The following is a 17,609-nucleotide window of genomic DNA, read 5'->3' as shown; positions in this document are numbered from 1 at the left end:
TTCATACCACGACATTAATCACATGAAACATTTAAAGACATAGCTAACTTCCCCCTACTCTGAATGTACCGCTCAACGATACAGATACACTGCTGTAACAGTGCAGAAATTCGGAATACTTTATATACTGCTAAACAGTACAGATACACTGCCTAAAAACAGTGCAGACCGGACTTGCGTACCCAAACCCGTCTAGATACGACCCAGCAATGGTACTCACCGGGAAGCACGGAAAACAGAAGGCCTCGGAAAACTCGACTGGACTCGACTCGGAACTTCGGAAAACTTCGGAAAACTTCGGAAAACTTCGGAAAACTTCGGAAAACTTCGGAAAACTGGTGGGCCTCTTCACACCTCGGACCTTGCTTCCTTCGGCTGGGCTCTGGTCGGGATCCTCCGCACTCCTCACCGCCTCGTCTGGGCACTGATCGCAGTCTTCGTCACCTCCGTGTGTCAGAGGGGGATGCAGGAAATCCTGCCAGTACACGTGTGGTCCGTCTAACTGATGGCAGGGGACACGGACTGCAACGCACCTTCCGGCGCGTGAGGTGGGGGAGGGGTCCCTATTCGGGCGCCAAAATGATGTAAATAATTAATTTACTCTCTTAATTTCTATGCAGATAAGTACTTAATCAATAATAACTCAATCGAAATGAAGGAAAACAGAGTCCGTGGTGTAAGAGTTTCTAAGGGTTTTATTCCTCATAAAGGAATCAGGATATCATGTTCTGACCACCACACAGGATGTCAGAAGGGATAGATGAGCGCGCTGTCGTTTATTGACAATACATAGCTTATATACTTGATTTACATCATAATGTTCAATGTAAGAGGCGTAACAGCTGAGAGAAGACAAGATAACAGTATACACGTGGTGCTAGTACATCATCAAGAGGCGTAAACTAGGCGTGAACTAGGGTGTGTGCTAGAAACGTCACTGATAGGTGACGCAAGTGGGTGGCACCAAGGGGTGGTGCTAACAGAATGTTGCAATGTCAGCAGAAATCGGAAGCTTGGATGCGCGCGCAGCTGCATGACGTGTGATAGACGGGGTGCAGGGGACTTGACATTTACACTGGCGGAAAGAGACAGAAGTCTGGCATGTCAGATCAACTTGTGCTTCTATCATATCTGATATCTGATGTTTAGGAACTAAGCTATCTGGGCAGAAAGGTCTCTAGAGCAGAAGCTATTCTATACTTGCTGTGAGTGCGTGTATAAGCGCCTGAGTGTCTGTATGAGAAGCGTGGGGGCATGGGGCCTTCCATGGAAGCATGGCAACAGAGGCTATGAATTACTTGCATAAAGACAGGTCGGCCCTTTAGCCCTGTAGCTGAGGAAGGATGTTTACTGAAGCTAGCAGGCTGGAATGTATCTTCGGGGAGGAAAACAGATAACTCGAAGATTATAGTCAATCTTGGCAGGCAGCAGGCTGAGCTGAGCACGGAGGGCCGCGCTAGAAGTAAGTCAGAGTTCACGGGTACGGGGGCTGCTTGGGCAGAGGCCCTCGCAGTCAGAAGCCAGAAAAGAGGCTCGGTGGCAGAGATTCAGGGCCTACTTTCAGCCAGGCTGAAAAACGTAGGAGTACACTTCAAAAAGACGTTGGCATAGCATACTTAGGAACGGACCATCAAACCCATTCATGGTGGGTCTGAAAGAGGACAAGTTAACGTTGGACGCAAATGTATTTGCGTCTTCATAGCTGGTACAGGAGGGAAGTTACATGCACTTTTAACTCGTACATGGAGTCGGTGGGGTACTCGCTAGGGAACACAACATGACCATAAAATTTATATTACCTCAGGACAGTAGTACTAGCCCCTCTCCTAAACTCAGCTTGCAAGGGCGTCGGCATGCCTGCATCCGACATCCAGTCTTGTAGCCTGCTCAACAGAATTCGACTGAAGAGCTTCTGAGAGTTGTTGATGAGATTAATTGGTCGATAATGGAAGGAAGGGACCTTGAGCCTTTTTTTATAGATTGGGATGATCTCGGCCCCTGCCCATGTCTGTGGCATAGATAGCCCATTCATAATGCTACTGAAGTACAGGGCAAAATAGGGACTCCAAATCTCCTTTACAGCTTTAAGCAGATCACCCAGTACCTTGTCCAGTCCCAGTGCTTTCCCTGGGGTAATCCAGTCAATGGCATTGACAACTTCGCTCACAGTTATAGAGCAAAGACCACAATAAACCTGGCTGAGCGAAGCTGCCCCAGATGGTACATTGGAAAATTGACATTCCTCTGCCCGTTCACCTGGAATAGCCATGCACCTACATAGCAGAACATAGCCACAGCTTCAGATGCCCCACTAACTGGACTTTCTGCAGTTACAGCAGCTAGTAAATAGTCCTTCTCATTCAACCCCAAATCACAGGCATAAAGACCTGTGAAATCATCAACCTAGATGGTAGCCGTTATATTACTAGACAATTAGCCTGCAGCTTCTGGGCCCCTGTTAGTCAAAATGTGTCAAAAAGAGCAGTGGTCTTTCCCTTTTACTGCCAGCAGTAATGACTCCCATTTGGCAATTTCATTATCTCGCTTGGCCTAGGCTAGTGTCGCCTTGTAAGAAGCCCTGGCTTGAGACCCTAGTCCCACCTTTGATAACAACCGTCAGGGAGTGCCTTGCTAACCTGCATGCTTCAATGTAGTATTGGCCCACTTGGCCTCGTTTTGGGAGAGCGCTAGGCTTCACAATGAAAAGCTCCTTTAGGGAGCAGAACAGAGAGTTATGAATGGCTGTGTAATTCTCCCATGAGGCCACTACAAGAGTTCGCCCTCACAGGGCCAAAACTGAGCTGAACAGAGAACTGCTAGTTGAATCACCTGCACCGCAGGCTGCGCTTATAGCACGTTTCTGACCAGCTCTTGCCGCACCCAGAATGAGGGCGCTGGGGGTCATAGTTTCACCCCACTTGTGGCTGCCAAAGTCCATTGTGGGCAGGGAACCACTAGTTGAATCACCCACGTTGAGGGCTGCAGGTCTGTTTTATGGCGCATTTCTGACTGGCTCCGGCCCGCCCCCATCAGGAATGAGGTCGCAGGGGGCGTAGACCCTCCCCAGCACTTGTGACATCAAAAGTCAATTGCGGGCAGGGAACCTCTAATTGAATCACCTCACAGATTAACACTTCTCCCATAGCTTCCATAAAATTCCCTTTAAATGCTTCTATCACCACATTCACTGTGATTTCACCCCTTTGCATAGTAACGCCACTATTGATGTATTTAATTACTTCTTTGTACTTATGCATTTATTCATAATACATACTTTATAGTTTCATATCCCACACATCACCAATCTCAATGATACATTACATAATAAATATGCGCCCTACAAATCTGCATGTCTTTCTTACTTAAGAAATGGAGGAAATCAAAGTACTCTGAACATGTCATTACATAGAGGTTAGCTTTGAACCACACAGGTAGCCACACAATCCTACTCATAACACCTACCTCCATTGATAATATTAGCATTTTGCAAAGCTGAATCGCTTTCTACCTTTCCAAGAGATCTTTCAGAATCTCATAGTGTTCAGCAAAATCCCTGCAAGTTTTTCTGTTTCTCAATCTACACCTCTTCTTTACCACATGATCATCTCTTCCTTTGGATTCTGTTATTTCTATTGTGGTGTCAGTCAGTTGTCTTTGCCACGCCACCATCATTACTCCCTCTTCTCTAATTCTCACCCTCTGCAGCATCTAACTCACTTCTCCATTCCAAATCCTTCCTACCTAACACACCAACATCCTCTATCACAGATATACATTTGTTGCATTAAAGTGTTTCAAAAAGTGAGCAATACATTTCGAAGACATGATCATGTGGTAAAGTAGCATGAATAGCCCACTTTGAGGTCTTGTTTGACAATACAGCTGTTACCAAACTTTATGTGATCAACAGAAAAATCCTATAGGAAGTACTATTGAGTCAGGGGTATTAGTTCTGTAAGAGTTTTATGGATTTGCATTTTTGTTCATCATCAATAATGTGCAGTATGGAATCATATGCATAATGTCATATGTACAAACTGATTTTTTTACCAGTGCTTCTGAAACAAGATTTCTATGATGTGTAAAAGTGTATTTTCTAATGTGTTTTAGCCAGGCCACATTTCTGTATAAAAGGCCATTTTTACTAAGAGGAAAGTCATCTGTGCCACTCGCTCTGTGCCTGTGCTTCCCTTCTGCACCCATTATTTCCCCACAAGCTCCACAGCACACAAGCTGCAGTTTACTGAGATATTTCCACTGTAATTCTAAAACATGTATCCACATCTTCTATTTCCTCACTGAGGCCTACTGATTCATATAGAGGGAGAGCCTGCAAATGTATCTTGTTTTGTTCGACCATTTCTGGGTGATATTAGCATAAAGGGTGCTGAATAATTATTCATGGAGTGGGTTAGCTCGTAGATGTTAAGCTAATGGCGTTTATTTTTCTTGTACTCTGATTTGCTGAATAAATGATTTCACGATTCTGCAAAAGTTATAATTTTCTATGCAAGAATTGTGTATAAAACCCTTCGATTTTAAGGGTGAGCCAGAAGACGTATCTGTTCTAATAGGGATACTACAGATTCCTTTCTGATTTTGCTGCCCATTGAAACTTAGAATTTTTTCTGATTTTGACTTATTCTGTACAACTCAGCACTTGAGAGCCTTCGTGGCATTAATTTTCTACAGTTTATTTTGAATTTTCTAAAATAAAACTCTTGAACTTTTCATTGCTCTAGAACCCAGGTATTTAGTGGGACCAAACTAATTAATTCATTGTATTTTTATTAATTCCGATGTTTTTGGAAGTGCTTTAACGAGGGGACACATTGCGTGAAATTGAGGTTGACGCCGCCTCCGATCCACTAAATCGTGGGGGAACTGATTGAGGTAAATTTTGGGGTGTATGCTTTTTTCCTACAGTTCTGCACACATGTTGATTGCATTGAGTGCAAAATTTGATTGGATAGAAGTTGTGTGCTTCCACTGATATTATGCTTGCACTGCATTTTTTACCCTGTGAGAAAGCTGATGCTAAATACATCAGGAGTGAGCTGCTTATGGTGACAAGTCAATGATCAAACCTATAGACCTGATCTGTTTATTATGAACATTTTTAAAAATCCAGTAGGCCTGATTTATTTATTCCAAAAAACAAAACTACTTGTTAAGGCCAAAAGGCAATTAAGGGTGGTTTGTTATTACACTGTTTTAAAGCCTGTAGAATGTATTTTGTTCTATGGGATCCCACATTTAATAATAGTTGGCAAGAGTTGTGGTGTTGGTTATTCCATTAGAAAATCCTGTAAAATATTTGCACTGCGAGAATGCTTGTTAGGGACTCCTAGGAAAGGTTGTATATACTTTTTCCAACTCTATTTTTTTCGCATTTTTGTAATTTTTGTAACCGTAAACCTGATTGTTGCCCCATGGGAAAGCTTGTTGTCAATACAGTAGGCCTGGGATAGTTACGGTGACTAGGCAGTGATAAAGGCTGTAGGCCTGAATAGTTCATTCGGAAAATGAATGTCAGATACCATATGCCAAATCTATTTACTATGAAAAGTTACAAAAAAAACAACAACCCTGGCTTATTTTTTGTGAAAAGCACATGTTAAAGCCTATAAACCTTTTAGGATGGATTGTTGTGACACTGCACAGACATAGTATTGTGCTGCATGGAATGTCACAAATTACTGGTTTAGGCAATCCATTTAATGTTAGCCATCCCCTCTGACAATCCCTGGGCATAGACAATTTGTATTTTAATGATGACCGTTAACCCCTTTTAGACAGGTTTGTATATTGTTTTACCAACTGTAGTTTTGTACATATTTTTAATTTTTTCACTGTATAGCCAATGACTGCCCTATTAAAAAGTTTATTCTCAATACCATAGGCCTGAGTTGGGTATAGCGATAAGCCAGTGATGAAGACTATATGCCGGATTGGTTCATTAAGAAAAGTTATGGCAGATGCTGTGGGTCTGATCTGTTTTATTTTTTTTAAGTTACAACATAGGCAGTAGGCCTGATTTCTCTTTTGTGAAATGCTTATGTATATAGGCCTTTAAGGATGGATTGGTATAAACCTGTGACATGTACACAAGTATTTTGTTACTTGGAATTTCACAGATTACCCTAGTAGGGAAGGATTTTAGCATTGATTGCCTCCTATAATTGAACCACACTATAGAAGATTTGCACGGTGTCAGACCGATACTTTGCTAAGATAACTGAAAGGTTTAGTTGTCTGTCAAACTCTGCTAATTAACAAATTGATAAAAAAATACATAAACCTACATATATGCGCATACATTATGGATCTTTGGGTCAGCCCTCTTCTGCTATTGCTCTCCTCGAGTGCAATTCACATTTAGCTTCCGCCCAAGATGGCATACAGCATGGGACAATGAGTCAGCCCACTTCAGCCATTGAATTTATTATTTATTTTGCCTGATCACAAGTGCAAATCTGTGCACATCTGTTGTGTCCTGTAATTAAAATCTGGTAAAACAATATCAAATTCCTATGTGCTGAATTACTTAGATAAAAACTAATTGAGATAAAATAATAGTAAAGGTAAATAAAAAAGTGAAAATAGCTGATTAAGATTTGTCAAAGCCTCAAACAGGCTCATAGTCTGTGCAGGCTGTGTGTTACTAATTTGAGTAACTGCTGCATTGGAGAAACGCCAACTGTACAATAACATAAGCAAGTTACGTCTTATATGCAATTTACCATTACCACGACCCCAGTACCTCAACCTATCTCTACTTTGATCTTTAATAACTGTACATTTTATTTAATTTGACCAATTTTATTTAATTGGATCATTTAACTACCCATCACATAAGATGTGTAACTCTATAATTCAATCAAATTAAATTACATTTCATGTAATTGCTAACCACAAACTAACACTATTCCTAAATTATTTTAATGTTAATGACTTTAAATAAAAAGTAACCTTAACCTAATGCTAAAGCCAGACTTATACTGTTTATTTAAATGAAGTAATTAACACTAAGATTACCTCTAACCCTAGTCCTATAATATTCCGTTATTTTATAATATTAAATAATATCCTTAACTTCACAATAATGCCGATACATCACTTTGTTTATCAATGTAATTTAAATTAAATAACCTTAAGGTTAAACACGGTGCCACTCTTTTCTTAAATCATTTTCTTTAAATACAAATATGGCCAATTGGTTACAATAACAATATCATCACACCAAGCCTAACACTGAATCAGATTAAATTATAATAAAATGAAATAAATTAAATAGATACAATTCAACTAACACTAATGCTAGTCTTACCCGTAACCTTAAATCAAATTAAATTAAATTAAATTAGCAGTTAAAGAGACAATTCTCGCTGGCGGTGTGTCCATGAGACAACTCTCCTATTTTATTGTTCTGGGAGACCCATGCAGATTTTGTATGTTACTGAGCAAAGGAGTGCTACAATCTTTTAGTGAGTAGCATACCTGATAGACTCTGTTGTATGATCGAGGTACACTCAAAGTGGTAATCATTTTTAAATTGGTGACTAGAGCTTTTATGACCAGGCTAAGACATTACTAATAACGTGGAGGAAAGTGTAGTGTAGCCTGCCAGAAATGCAACAAAGCTGACAGAAAACTTTCAAAAACATATTTAACTTTATATGTGAGATATATACCTAAACACATGCGATGTTTAAGGGCAGGGGTTGTGCTTGGCATCTGTTGATATTGTCTTAAAACTATTGATTATGCATGGGGTACATGGGATTTTACTATGCAGTGAAGAGGGCCAGCCACTCCGAACAAAATATGTTTGCAGTATGTAACTGCTCCTGGTTCACTCGAAAAACTGCCTGAATGGAAAGGCTCAACCAAAAATCAATTCATTTCTTTCTGTGTGCACTCCAGTACAATGAAGACCTAAACCTAACAAGTGTCAGGACAAAATAAGGAACATTTTAATAGAGCTAAACAAATCTACCTTAAGATCAGCAGCTTTCAAGATCAATTCTGCGCCATGTCTGACCATTTGAAAGTCCCAGAGAAATGAAGATTCGAAAAATCTGCAAAACATCAGATCTTATCCTGGGATCTTTGTTCATTTCGACCCACTGTTTTATCCCATCCCACTTCTTTGACCACCGGACCAAAAACCCTGCATTTCTCTTCAATAAGATGTAGGGCCTGGTTTAGATCTCAGCAGATGGGCTACTCCGTCACAATGCTGTCATATAGCCCGTCCGCCGAAATATACATTCCATTACATCCTATGGGATTTATATTTTAGGGGCGGGATATCTGTCACTGTAGTGACAGGGTAACCCGTCCGCCAAGATCTAAATCAGGTCTTAAATCTGCATTCCCATACCAACTCTATATCTAAATATAGATACAAAAGAAACAACTTGATTGTATCTTCCAACACAACTTACCCAAATTAGTCTAGTCAAGTAATCAAGTTACTAGACTAAAACCCTTTACAGAAACCTCAGAGTGTACCATGTTACCTGGATGTAATATGTCCTGAATGTTACAATCAGACTCCTATTATGATTAGAAAATAGAGCACGTTTACTACTAGTCAAAGTGAGAACCCAGTGCAGGATCATTTTCCTCCCATACAAATGCCTCTTTCATGCTAGTCATGCCCACCAAATGTGACACAATTAAACTGCACTAACCTAACTGGCCTCAAAGACAGCCCAAACTGCATTTACTCATTGTTCTAGTCCCTTCTTCTTCCAGTGGGGAGAGGCAATTTACTATTAATTCTCTGTAATAATCTCTCACTTTAGAGCACAAGGTAACCTCGTCTTTACAACAATCTTGAAAGCATTCTCCTTCCACCTTATGATTACCACACCTAGGCTGTGGACCCTGCTCAAAAACATATGTATCTGTGAAACAATCTTGCTCCCTTAACCTCATGGCCTACGCCATAAATAATCGCTTGCTTACCCGGGGTCATATTAGAGAAAGTGCTAGTGGTTAATTTGCAAAAAAACATAAGTGCCACGGCCCTCGTCAGGAGGCCACTACAGTTCGCACTACCCATTGCCGCGGCCAGCGGTGCTGGTGACAGTACAAACACAGCTACAAACATCACATTCCTACAAATGCAGCATTCAGACTATTCCAGGCACCCAAAACTATACGAAGGGCTTGGGTGGCAGGTATTAGTCAATTTTAATGTATATTTAATTATTAAATAAATGCTGTGTTTTTCTCTAAATAAAAGAAACAGTGCGATCATTTGGCAGACTGCCATACTTACTGGTGTTGGCAGTTCAGTGCTGGTGCTGAGCACTGGAAACCACCTGCTCAAATTAAGCACTGGGAATGCAAGGGACGTGTGCACCCAGTTTGTTTGCCCCAGTACACTTTGGTATTAAAGAAGCGACCACTGAGGCTTGTGCTGCATCTTCTGTAATATAGATTGCTCTGACATGAAATGTGCGTTGAGTAGTGTGCCTTCATTTGCATGGGTGAATGGTCCCAAGCAAATGAGGAAATCCTTTACATCCATGCCACATGAAAGGTGTGGAAGCAGAGGCAGAGAGCAAGTGAGTTGTAGAATTGACTTAACTCCAGATTGAGATGCGGCACAGTCAGTGGCACTCTAGGCATGGCCCTGCAGGTGGGAGCAGTCACCTACTGCACCAGCTGTCAGGAGGATCCTTGCGCCCCTTTCAATGGCCCTGATTATACTACCTAAATTTGTCTCTGGAAAAATGTACGTTTATGGGTGAAATGATTATCACAGGGTAATTTTAAACAAGCATTTGCAATGGAATAGGTCTCGCATTAGGAAAGTGTGAGCTATTGGTATTGTAAATAACATTTTTTTTATATGTGTTGGCTTTGAAAATATATCAATTAATAGCATTGTTATTCACAAAGCCAATAGCTTACACTTTCCTAATGCGAGTCCTATTGGCTATGGCAATGCTTATTGGTAGCAAGCAAGGACAGTGCTGTTGTGGTGCTGAGTGATGATGTGGTTGGGCTGAGTGATGTGGTGGTGTATTTGAGTGATGTGGTGGTGTATTAGAGTGATGTGGTGGTGTCCCTGAGTGATGTGGTGGTGTTCCTGAGTGATGTAGTGGTGTCCCTGAGTGATGTGGTGGTGTTCCTGAGTGATGTTGTGGTGTCCCTGAGTGTTGTGGTGGTGTCCCTGAGTGATGTGGTGGTGTTCCTGAGTGTCGTGGTGGTGTTCCTGAGTGATGTGGTGGTGTTCCTGAGTGATATGGTGGTGTCCCTGAGTAATGTGGTGGTGTTCCTGAGTGATGTGGTGGTGTCCCTGAGTGATGCGGTGGTGTTCCTGAGTGGTGTCCCTGAGTGATGTGGTGGTGTCCCTGAGTGATGTGGTGGTGTCCCTGAGTAATGTGGTGGTGTTCCTGAGTGATGAGGTGGTGTTCCTGAGTGATGTGGTGGTGTCCCTGAGTGATGCCCCTGAGTGATGTGATGGTGCCCCTGAGTGATGTGGTAGTGTTACTGAGTGATGTTGTGGTGTTCCTGAGTGATGTGGTGGTGTCCCTGAGTGATATGGTAGTGCACTTGGGTGATGTGGTGGTGCCCCTGAGTGATGTGGTGGTGCCCCTGAGTGATGTGGTGGTGTTACTGAGTGATGTGGTGGTGTTCCTGAGTGATGTGGTGGTGTCCCTGAGTGATGTGGTGGTGTCCCTGAGTGATGTGGTAGTGTCCCTGAGTGATGTGGTGGTGTCTGTGAGTGATGTGGTGGTGTACCTGAGTGATGTGGTGGTGTCCTTGAGTGATGTGGTGGGGTCCCCGAGTGATGTGGTGGTGTCCCCGAGTGATGTGGTGGTGTCCCTGAGTGATGTGGCGGTGCCCCTGAGTGATGTGGTGGTGTCCCCGAGTGATGTGGTGGTGTTCCTGAGTGATGTGGTGGTGTCCCTGAGTGATGTGGTGGTGTTCCTGAGGGATGTGGTGGCGTCTGTGAGTGATGTGGTGGTGTACCTGAGAGATGTGGTGGCGTCCCCGACAAGCCCGGACTGGCAGTTGCGGGCACCGGGCAATCCCCCGGTGCGCCGTAAGAGTGGGGGCAGGTTTTGGGCCCGGGGGGGGCGATTTTGTTATAGGGCCGCTTTTGCAGCTATGCTGCAAAAGCGGCCTTGTAACAGAATCGGCCGAAAACCGGCCCTGGCAAAGTGCTCAGTCGCACCCCCAGGGGGCCGGCCGGATACTTTGCCAGGGCCGGTTTTGGTTCTCAGTCCGGCCCTGGTCCCCGAGTGATGTGGTGGTGTCCCCGAGTGATGTGGTGGTGTCTCTGAGTGATTTGGTGGTGCCACTGAGTGATGTGGTGGTGTCCCAGAGTGATGTGTTGGTGTTCCTGAGTGATGTGGTGGTGTCCCTGAGTGATGTGGTGGTCTCCCTGAGTGATGTGGTGGTGCCCCTGAGTGATGTGGTGGTGTCCCTGAGTGATGCGGTGGTGTTCCTGAGTGATGTGGTCGTGTCCCTGAGTGATGTGGTGGTGTCCCTGAGTGACGTGGTGGTGCCCCTGATTGGTGCCACTGAGTGATGTGGTGGTGTCCCTGAGTGATGTGGTGGAGTCCCTGAGTGATGTGGTGGTGTTCCTGAGTGTTGTGGTGGTGTCCCCGAGTGATGTGGTGGTGTCCCTGAGTGATGTGGTGGTGTCCCTGAGTGATGTGGTGATGTCCCTGAGTGATGTGGTGGTTTTCCTGAGTGATGTGGTGGTGTCCCTGAGTGATGTGGTGGTGTCCCTGAGTGGTGCCCCTGAGTGATGTGGTGGTGTCCCTGAGTGATGTGGTGGTGTTCCTGAGTGATGTGGTGGTGTCCCTGAGTGATGTGGTGGTGTTCCTGAGTGATGTTGTGGTGTCCCTGAGTGATGTGATGGTGTCACTGAGTGATATGGTGGTGTTCCTGAGTGATGTGGTGGTGTCCCTGAATGATGTGGGGGTGTCCCTGAGTGATGTGGTGGTGCCCCTGAGTGGTGCCCCTGAGTGATGTGGTGGTGTCCCTGAGTGATGTGGTGGTGTTCCCGAGTGATGTGGTGGTGTCCCTGAGTGATGTGGTGGTGTCCCTGAGTGATGTGGTGGTGTTCCTGAGTGATGTTGTGGTGTCCCTGAGTGATGTGATGGTGTCACTGAGTGATATGGTGGTGTTCCTGAGTGATGTGGTGGTGTTCCAGAGTGATGTGGTGGTGTCCCTGAGTGATGTGGTGGTGTTCCTGAGTGATGTGGTTGTGTTCCTGAGTGATGTGGTGGTGTCCCTGAGTGATGTGGTGGTGTCCCTGGGTTATGTGGTGGTGCCCCTGAGTGATGTGGTGGTGTCCCTGAGTGATGTGGTGGTGTTCCTGAATGATGTGGTGGTGTCCCTGAGTGATGTGGTGGTTTACCTGAGTGATGTGGTGGTGTTCCTGAGTGATGTGGTGGTGTCCCTGAGTGAAGTGGTGGGGTCTCTGAGTGATGTACTGGTGTTCCTGAGTTATGTGGTTGTGCCCCTGAGCGATGTGGTGGTGTCCCTGAGTGATGTGGTTGTGTCCCTGAGTGATGTAGTGGTGCCCCTGAGTGATGTAGTGGTGTCTGTGAGTGGTGTCCCTGAGTGATGTGGTGGTGTTCCTGAGTGATGTGGTGGTGCCCCTGAGTGATGTGGTGGTCTCCCTGATTCATGTGGTGGTGCCTGTGAGTGGTGTCCCTGAGTGATGTGGTGGTGTTCCTGAGTGATGTGGTGGTTTCCCTGAGTGATGTGGTGGTGTCCCTGATTCATGTGGTGGTGCCTGTGAGTGGTGCCCCTGAGTGATGTGGTGGTGTCCCTGAGTAATGTGGTGGTGCCCCTGAGTGATGTGGTGGTGTCCCTGAGTGATGTGGTGCAGCAGCACAGAGACTGAAGCTAAGAACACTCAGGGTTGAGTGCTACAAAGTGCGTTCAGTTTCAAAGCACAGAATGATGGAGCCGGGAAAAAGCAAGGGGAAACAGGAAAACAAAGGGAGAGTGTATAATGATAGAGGCAGCGAGGGCTGGGGCTTGGACAGCAATCAAGTACGGGGTCGAGAAGGCACTGAATGGGAGAACACAGAAAAAACCCAGGGCCAAGGAAGCACACAAGCAAAACAAACTCTCTGCATTGCTGTGGCGGGGGGAGGGGGCGGGGGAGGTGGGAGCGGCAGTGCATTCCGATGAAGTCTGATGCGGGACAGGGGAGCGGAAGCCTTTGAAGTCTGATTGGGTGGGAGCGGCAGCCTTTGAAGTCTGGTGCGATGCACAGACAAATGGTGGTGTGTGACGTGGCTGGTTTGTGCACGTGCGTAGATCACATGAACTGTGTCTAATCCGCCCTTTTGTAGACTGTTCTTTTCCCCTTACTATAATCTCGCCGGAGCAATGCGCCAGCTCATTGGCTCATGCGAGACCTAAAAAGGGGGGGAAATGCAAATATAAAGCGAAATTTGCTTAAAAAAAATAAAAGGTAGATAGATGTCATGACATGAAAGAAAGGAGCATACAGGTAGATGCATCAAGCAGTTTTGCAAGTGCAAACGGTGCGAATCGCAAAATATAATTGCAAGTTCTCAAATTGTGATTGCATTCAAGGAATCGTAATTTGCGATTCCTTAAATGCAATGCATGAACCATTCCAAGATTGCGAATTCGCAATCTGGGTCGCTAATTACCGCGAATACAAACTACGTGGTAAAAAGCAATAACTTAGAAATATGCACTTTAGTGCATTTTTCTAAGTTGTATATTACACACACACATGTCCTTGGGACATGTGTGTGCGCAACACCAGTGAACATTACCATTTCAGGGGTGCAACAGGGTGTCATTTGCATTTAGTAGTTGCTTCACGCAGGCACCCCATTGTGTGCTGCACATGCGGCGCAACGTCTTGAGGAATAGGGAACTAAGGGGCATATTATCAAGAACGTTGCAAAAAATGATTGCCGGTTTAGCGGCAGAAAACTGGCGCTAAAGCGGCGACAATGGGCTTGATAATATGCCCTTAAGTATTCCAATAGATGTCCATGTTCTTCTAAACCGGCGATATTTTTACTGCCGCCCAATAACACATTACTCAGTGCAATTGTACTAAAAAACACCGACAGTGCTTAGGGCATCCTTACTCACTGAAGATCAAAAGCAGTCCCAGTTCTTTGTTTGTGGACCTTAAATCGTGCTTTCTAAAAAGTCTCTTTTCTTCGTTCTAGCTTCTTGGTGCTAATATCAGCCCTTGTCCCTCTGACTTGCTATAGAAAGAAGTCTTTAGAGCAATTGTTCAGAGCCCTAGAAATGGTTAAAAAAAGGCATCCATACATTTGCGAATAACTGTCCAAGAATGTTTTGTCACTGTAATCCAGTAGACTTCCTCTTCATAACCAACACACATTATTTTCTTTATTATATTTTGCAGACAAAGAATTTCTGATGTAATCTTTTGTTCCGCAATTAAAATATTTGCATTGTTTGGAATAAAAACAGTACATAGCAACATTCTGAGTGTGATTGAAAATTATTTCTGAAAATGTGTTTTCTCTTGGCAGAAAGTTCTAGAATGCCTGAGTGAACTAGGAGCCGACGTTCAGTGGGAAATTGAGCACGTGCCAGTCATAACAAGCAAGGTAAACAGGACATTGCAGCAGACTGAATGAAAGTTACTGGCTGTGCCTGGGATTTTTTTGTCAATTGTCCTCATACTTGCCATATTAACCTAGAGAAATGTTTTGCTTCTCTGATATGCTGCCGTGATTAAGAAAATGACTTCCTTTTGTACACAAAACCCAAATCCCGAAAGTATTAGTAACATTCTAATTAATTTTTTGAGACATTCGTCGGTTGGGCATCATTGCTTGCTAATTCTCACCATAAACCCAGAAGTACTCTTTCCGCTTGCAAACCGGTTATATTAGCATGCCATTTGCAAGCTACACGGTTACAAGAACACATTGTTTATGGTGAGATCACAGATTTAGATATGTGTAAATGTGCAGCAATGTATTAGGGCTTTAAAAAAATCCTAATTGGAAATAGAAAATGGAAGACACAAACATATTATGCTACTTTTTAGGTCTAGCCTTCGAGGAAGCTGAGCCTGTTTCTCCACACTTGAATTTTCTTTAAAAATCTTTAAAACAAAACAAATATAATTATATATATGTTGGTGTGCGCGCGAGTGTGTGATACATTCAGGGTCAGCACTATTCATCCATTATTTACTTTCCCTGTCTTTCACCTTTGGTTTCTGCCCACCACAGCGTACAGCATCTGGCAGTGGGTGAGGCTACTTCAATTAATGGCTACCCATGTGAGTGATAGCATTTTGCTTGTGCGCAACAGCCCTCACCACCTAAATAATGTACTTCTGTGTCTTGGCTTGTGGTGTAACATTTCTTTTACATCCCACACAAACCCTGTTAGTAGTGCAGGCAGTGAGGAGAAAGATGAGGAAATAGAAGAGGGCTGTTTGAGCATCATAACTTCAGTTTAGTAGAAAATGAAAATGGCATATCCAAAATGGTTAGCACAGGCTCATACATTTTTTCACAAGCCTACAGATTCTTGTTCGGCAAAGCTGTTGCTGGTAGCTGCGGGAGTTGTATTTTCAGATTTTTCTAACATTAAAGAGATACTGTGATGGTTTTGTAACTTTTACTGAGAATTCAACAGTACACTTGTAATCTTATCAGGTCCTATTGTAAATTCCATAAACGCCAATAATATTTTACTATGTAAAGTCTATAGTTTGCATGTAGAAATATGCTGGCATAATTTTTCTTGGCCCTGAAAGTGTGTTTTTCCTTTACAAATATTAAATGTTACTTTCAGTCCAGTAAGTTAGCAACTGTTCTAATATGGCTGTTGTCTTTCATTACGCTGAGACTTTTCTCTGTGTGCGTGCCATCATCAAAACACTGCATCACAGCCAATACAGTGGACTCCACATTTCCTCACTGTCCAGAAGTAACCCGGCCATAAAATGTCCTTGTGCCCCTCTCTTACTCTGCGTTCATTGGAACTGCCATCAAATCCCACCTCACAACTGTTGTGTTGTTGCTCCACAAGAAGGCTTAGATGAATAAGAACCACACACAGGTCAGAGTGATGTGCAGGAACCTCTTGTATCTCGATTTGCAGCATAGGAAGGTGCAGGTAGAGCTGAACGTTGACCCTCCTCTTCGTCTGGGATCCTGGCTTTAAGTGTGTGGCTTTCCCCCACTTCTTCCCTCACACCATCTGCATGGAAGTGGTGTACAGTAACCAGAGTCTGTTCCTTGTCGCCTCCATGATATCTTTGCCCCTTTACAACAGAATAAAGATGCAGAAAAGGAGAGAGAGAGAGATGGGAAAGTAAAGAATGCCTTATTAAAACCCGACTGGTTTTCGTTGCTACATTGTTGGCATTGCTTAGATCAGCCAATTTGGCTTTCTGACGAGACGCGTTGGATGCAAGTCATCTCCAGTCACTCGTTCTGACTCTTCCTACGGCGAATACATGCTTCGCTGGACCGGTTTCTCTCACTCTTTCCTTGGTCAATTTTGTGTCTGTCGCTCACTCAGGTGTTTTCACCTTCATGCCATTCTTCTTTGGACATGTGGGACTTTTTTAAGTGATAACTGTTCCAAGTTATGGATTAGGGCCCACTCATGGCCGTCATCATGGAGTCTTAGACACTGGTGATTGATAGGAGCTTGATCAGAACTGACTTCTGAGTTTGTTGCTGGTGTACCAGCACCAAGTCACCCGGTTTGAGTGAAGATGTGGTTGCTCAGCTTTCTAATGCTGTCTCATTTTTGCTTTAGCTTCCTGGTTGTGAACTGCTATTACATCATGGTCAGGTGGGACATTGTTCTCTCTTTGTGGCAGTCACTTCCTACTTTTTGTCCCCAGTATTAGTTTGGATGGGCACTTCCCTGTCGTGAGGTGTGTTGCAACAGTCACGAAGATCTTGACGTAGAGCACGGTCGATTAATATTTGCATCATCTTGACCCTTTGCACTGCTTACTTGATGGTGGATATGAATCTGATGAAGCAAATTTCTTCATAATACAAACTTAAAAACATTTAACTGAAAAGCGCAAAACTCTACGCTAAATAATATACTTATTTTACTTTTTGCAGTAGGCAGTCATACTTAGGCATTATAAGCATACAAAATAAATAATAACATACTGACTTAAAAATGTGTCTAACAGTTGATACCATATTAACAGAGATTTATATCCTAACATTGAAAAGCCTGTTTTCATGCAGAATTGTTGTTAGCATGAGGGGTCTTTCGTTCCACTGCAGATGCTATAACTTTCCAGAAGCCTTTTGTTAGTTATTGAATGTTTTGTATTAGGCAACTGATAATGAGTTTCTCACTGGGAGGCGAGGACACAATCGGGAGTATGATTCATGGGAAGAACTGTCTGAACTGCAAAATGTGGATGAAGTATCCTTTTAAGGACTTGTATCTGAGGCCTATTTTGAAGACGTGAGAAACTGGGGAGTTTACCTACTCCCAGGAGTTTACTGAAATCCTATTGGATGCTGTCAATGGAGAATGTGATACTTGTTTCAATTCATAAGTCACTCTGTGCATATTAGTGTGTGTTTCTAGAGTAGGTC

General features: G+C 43.5%; 1 protein-coding gene across 1 annotated transcript in view; it reads left to right on the top strand.

Annotated features, from left to right (window-relative positions):
- The window catches only part of LOC147666653 (uncharacterized), a 158,608-nt gene that overhangs the window by 95,082 nt on the left and 45,917 nt on the right, over positions 1-17,609 (top strand). Inside the window, exon 3 of the mRNA XM_086948992.1 lies at positions 14,541-14,618. Coding sequence (XP_086805118.1) covers positions 14,541-14,618 — 78 coding nt within the window. The remainder of the gene's footprint in view (positions 1-14,540; positions 14,619-17,609) is intronic.

The sequence above is a fragment of the Lissotriton vulgaris genome, unplaced genomic scaffold, assembly GCF_964263255.1.
Source record: "Lissotriton vulgaris unplaced genomic scaffold, aLisVul1.2 SCAFFOLD_1211, whole genome shotgun sequence".
Lineage (NCBI taxonomy): Eukaryota > Metazoa > Chordata > Amphibia > Caudata > Salamandridae > Lissotriton > Lissotriton vulgaris.
Note: the sequence above shows the minus strand (reverse complement) of the source record. Positions and strands in the feature narration are given on the sequence as shown.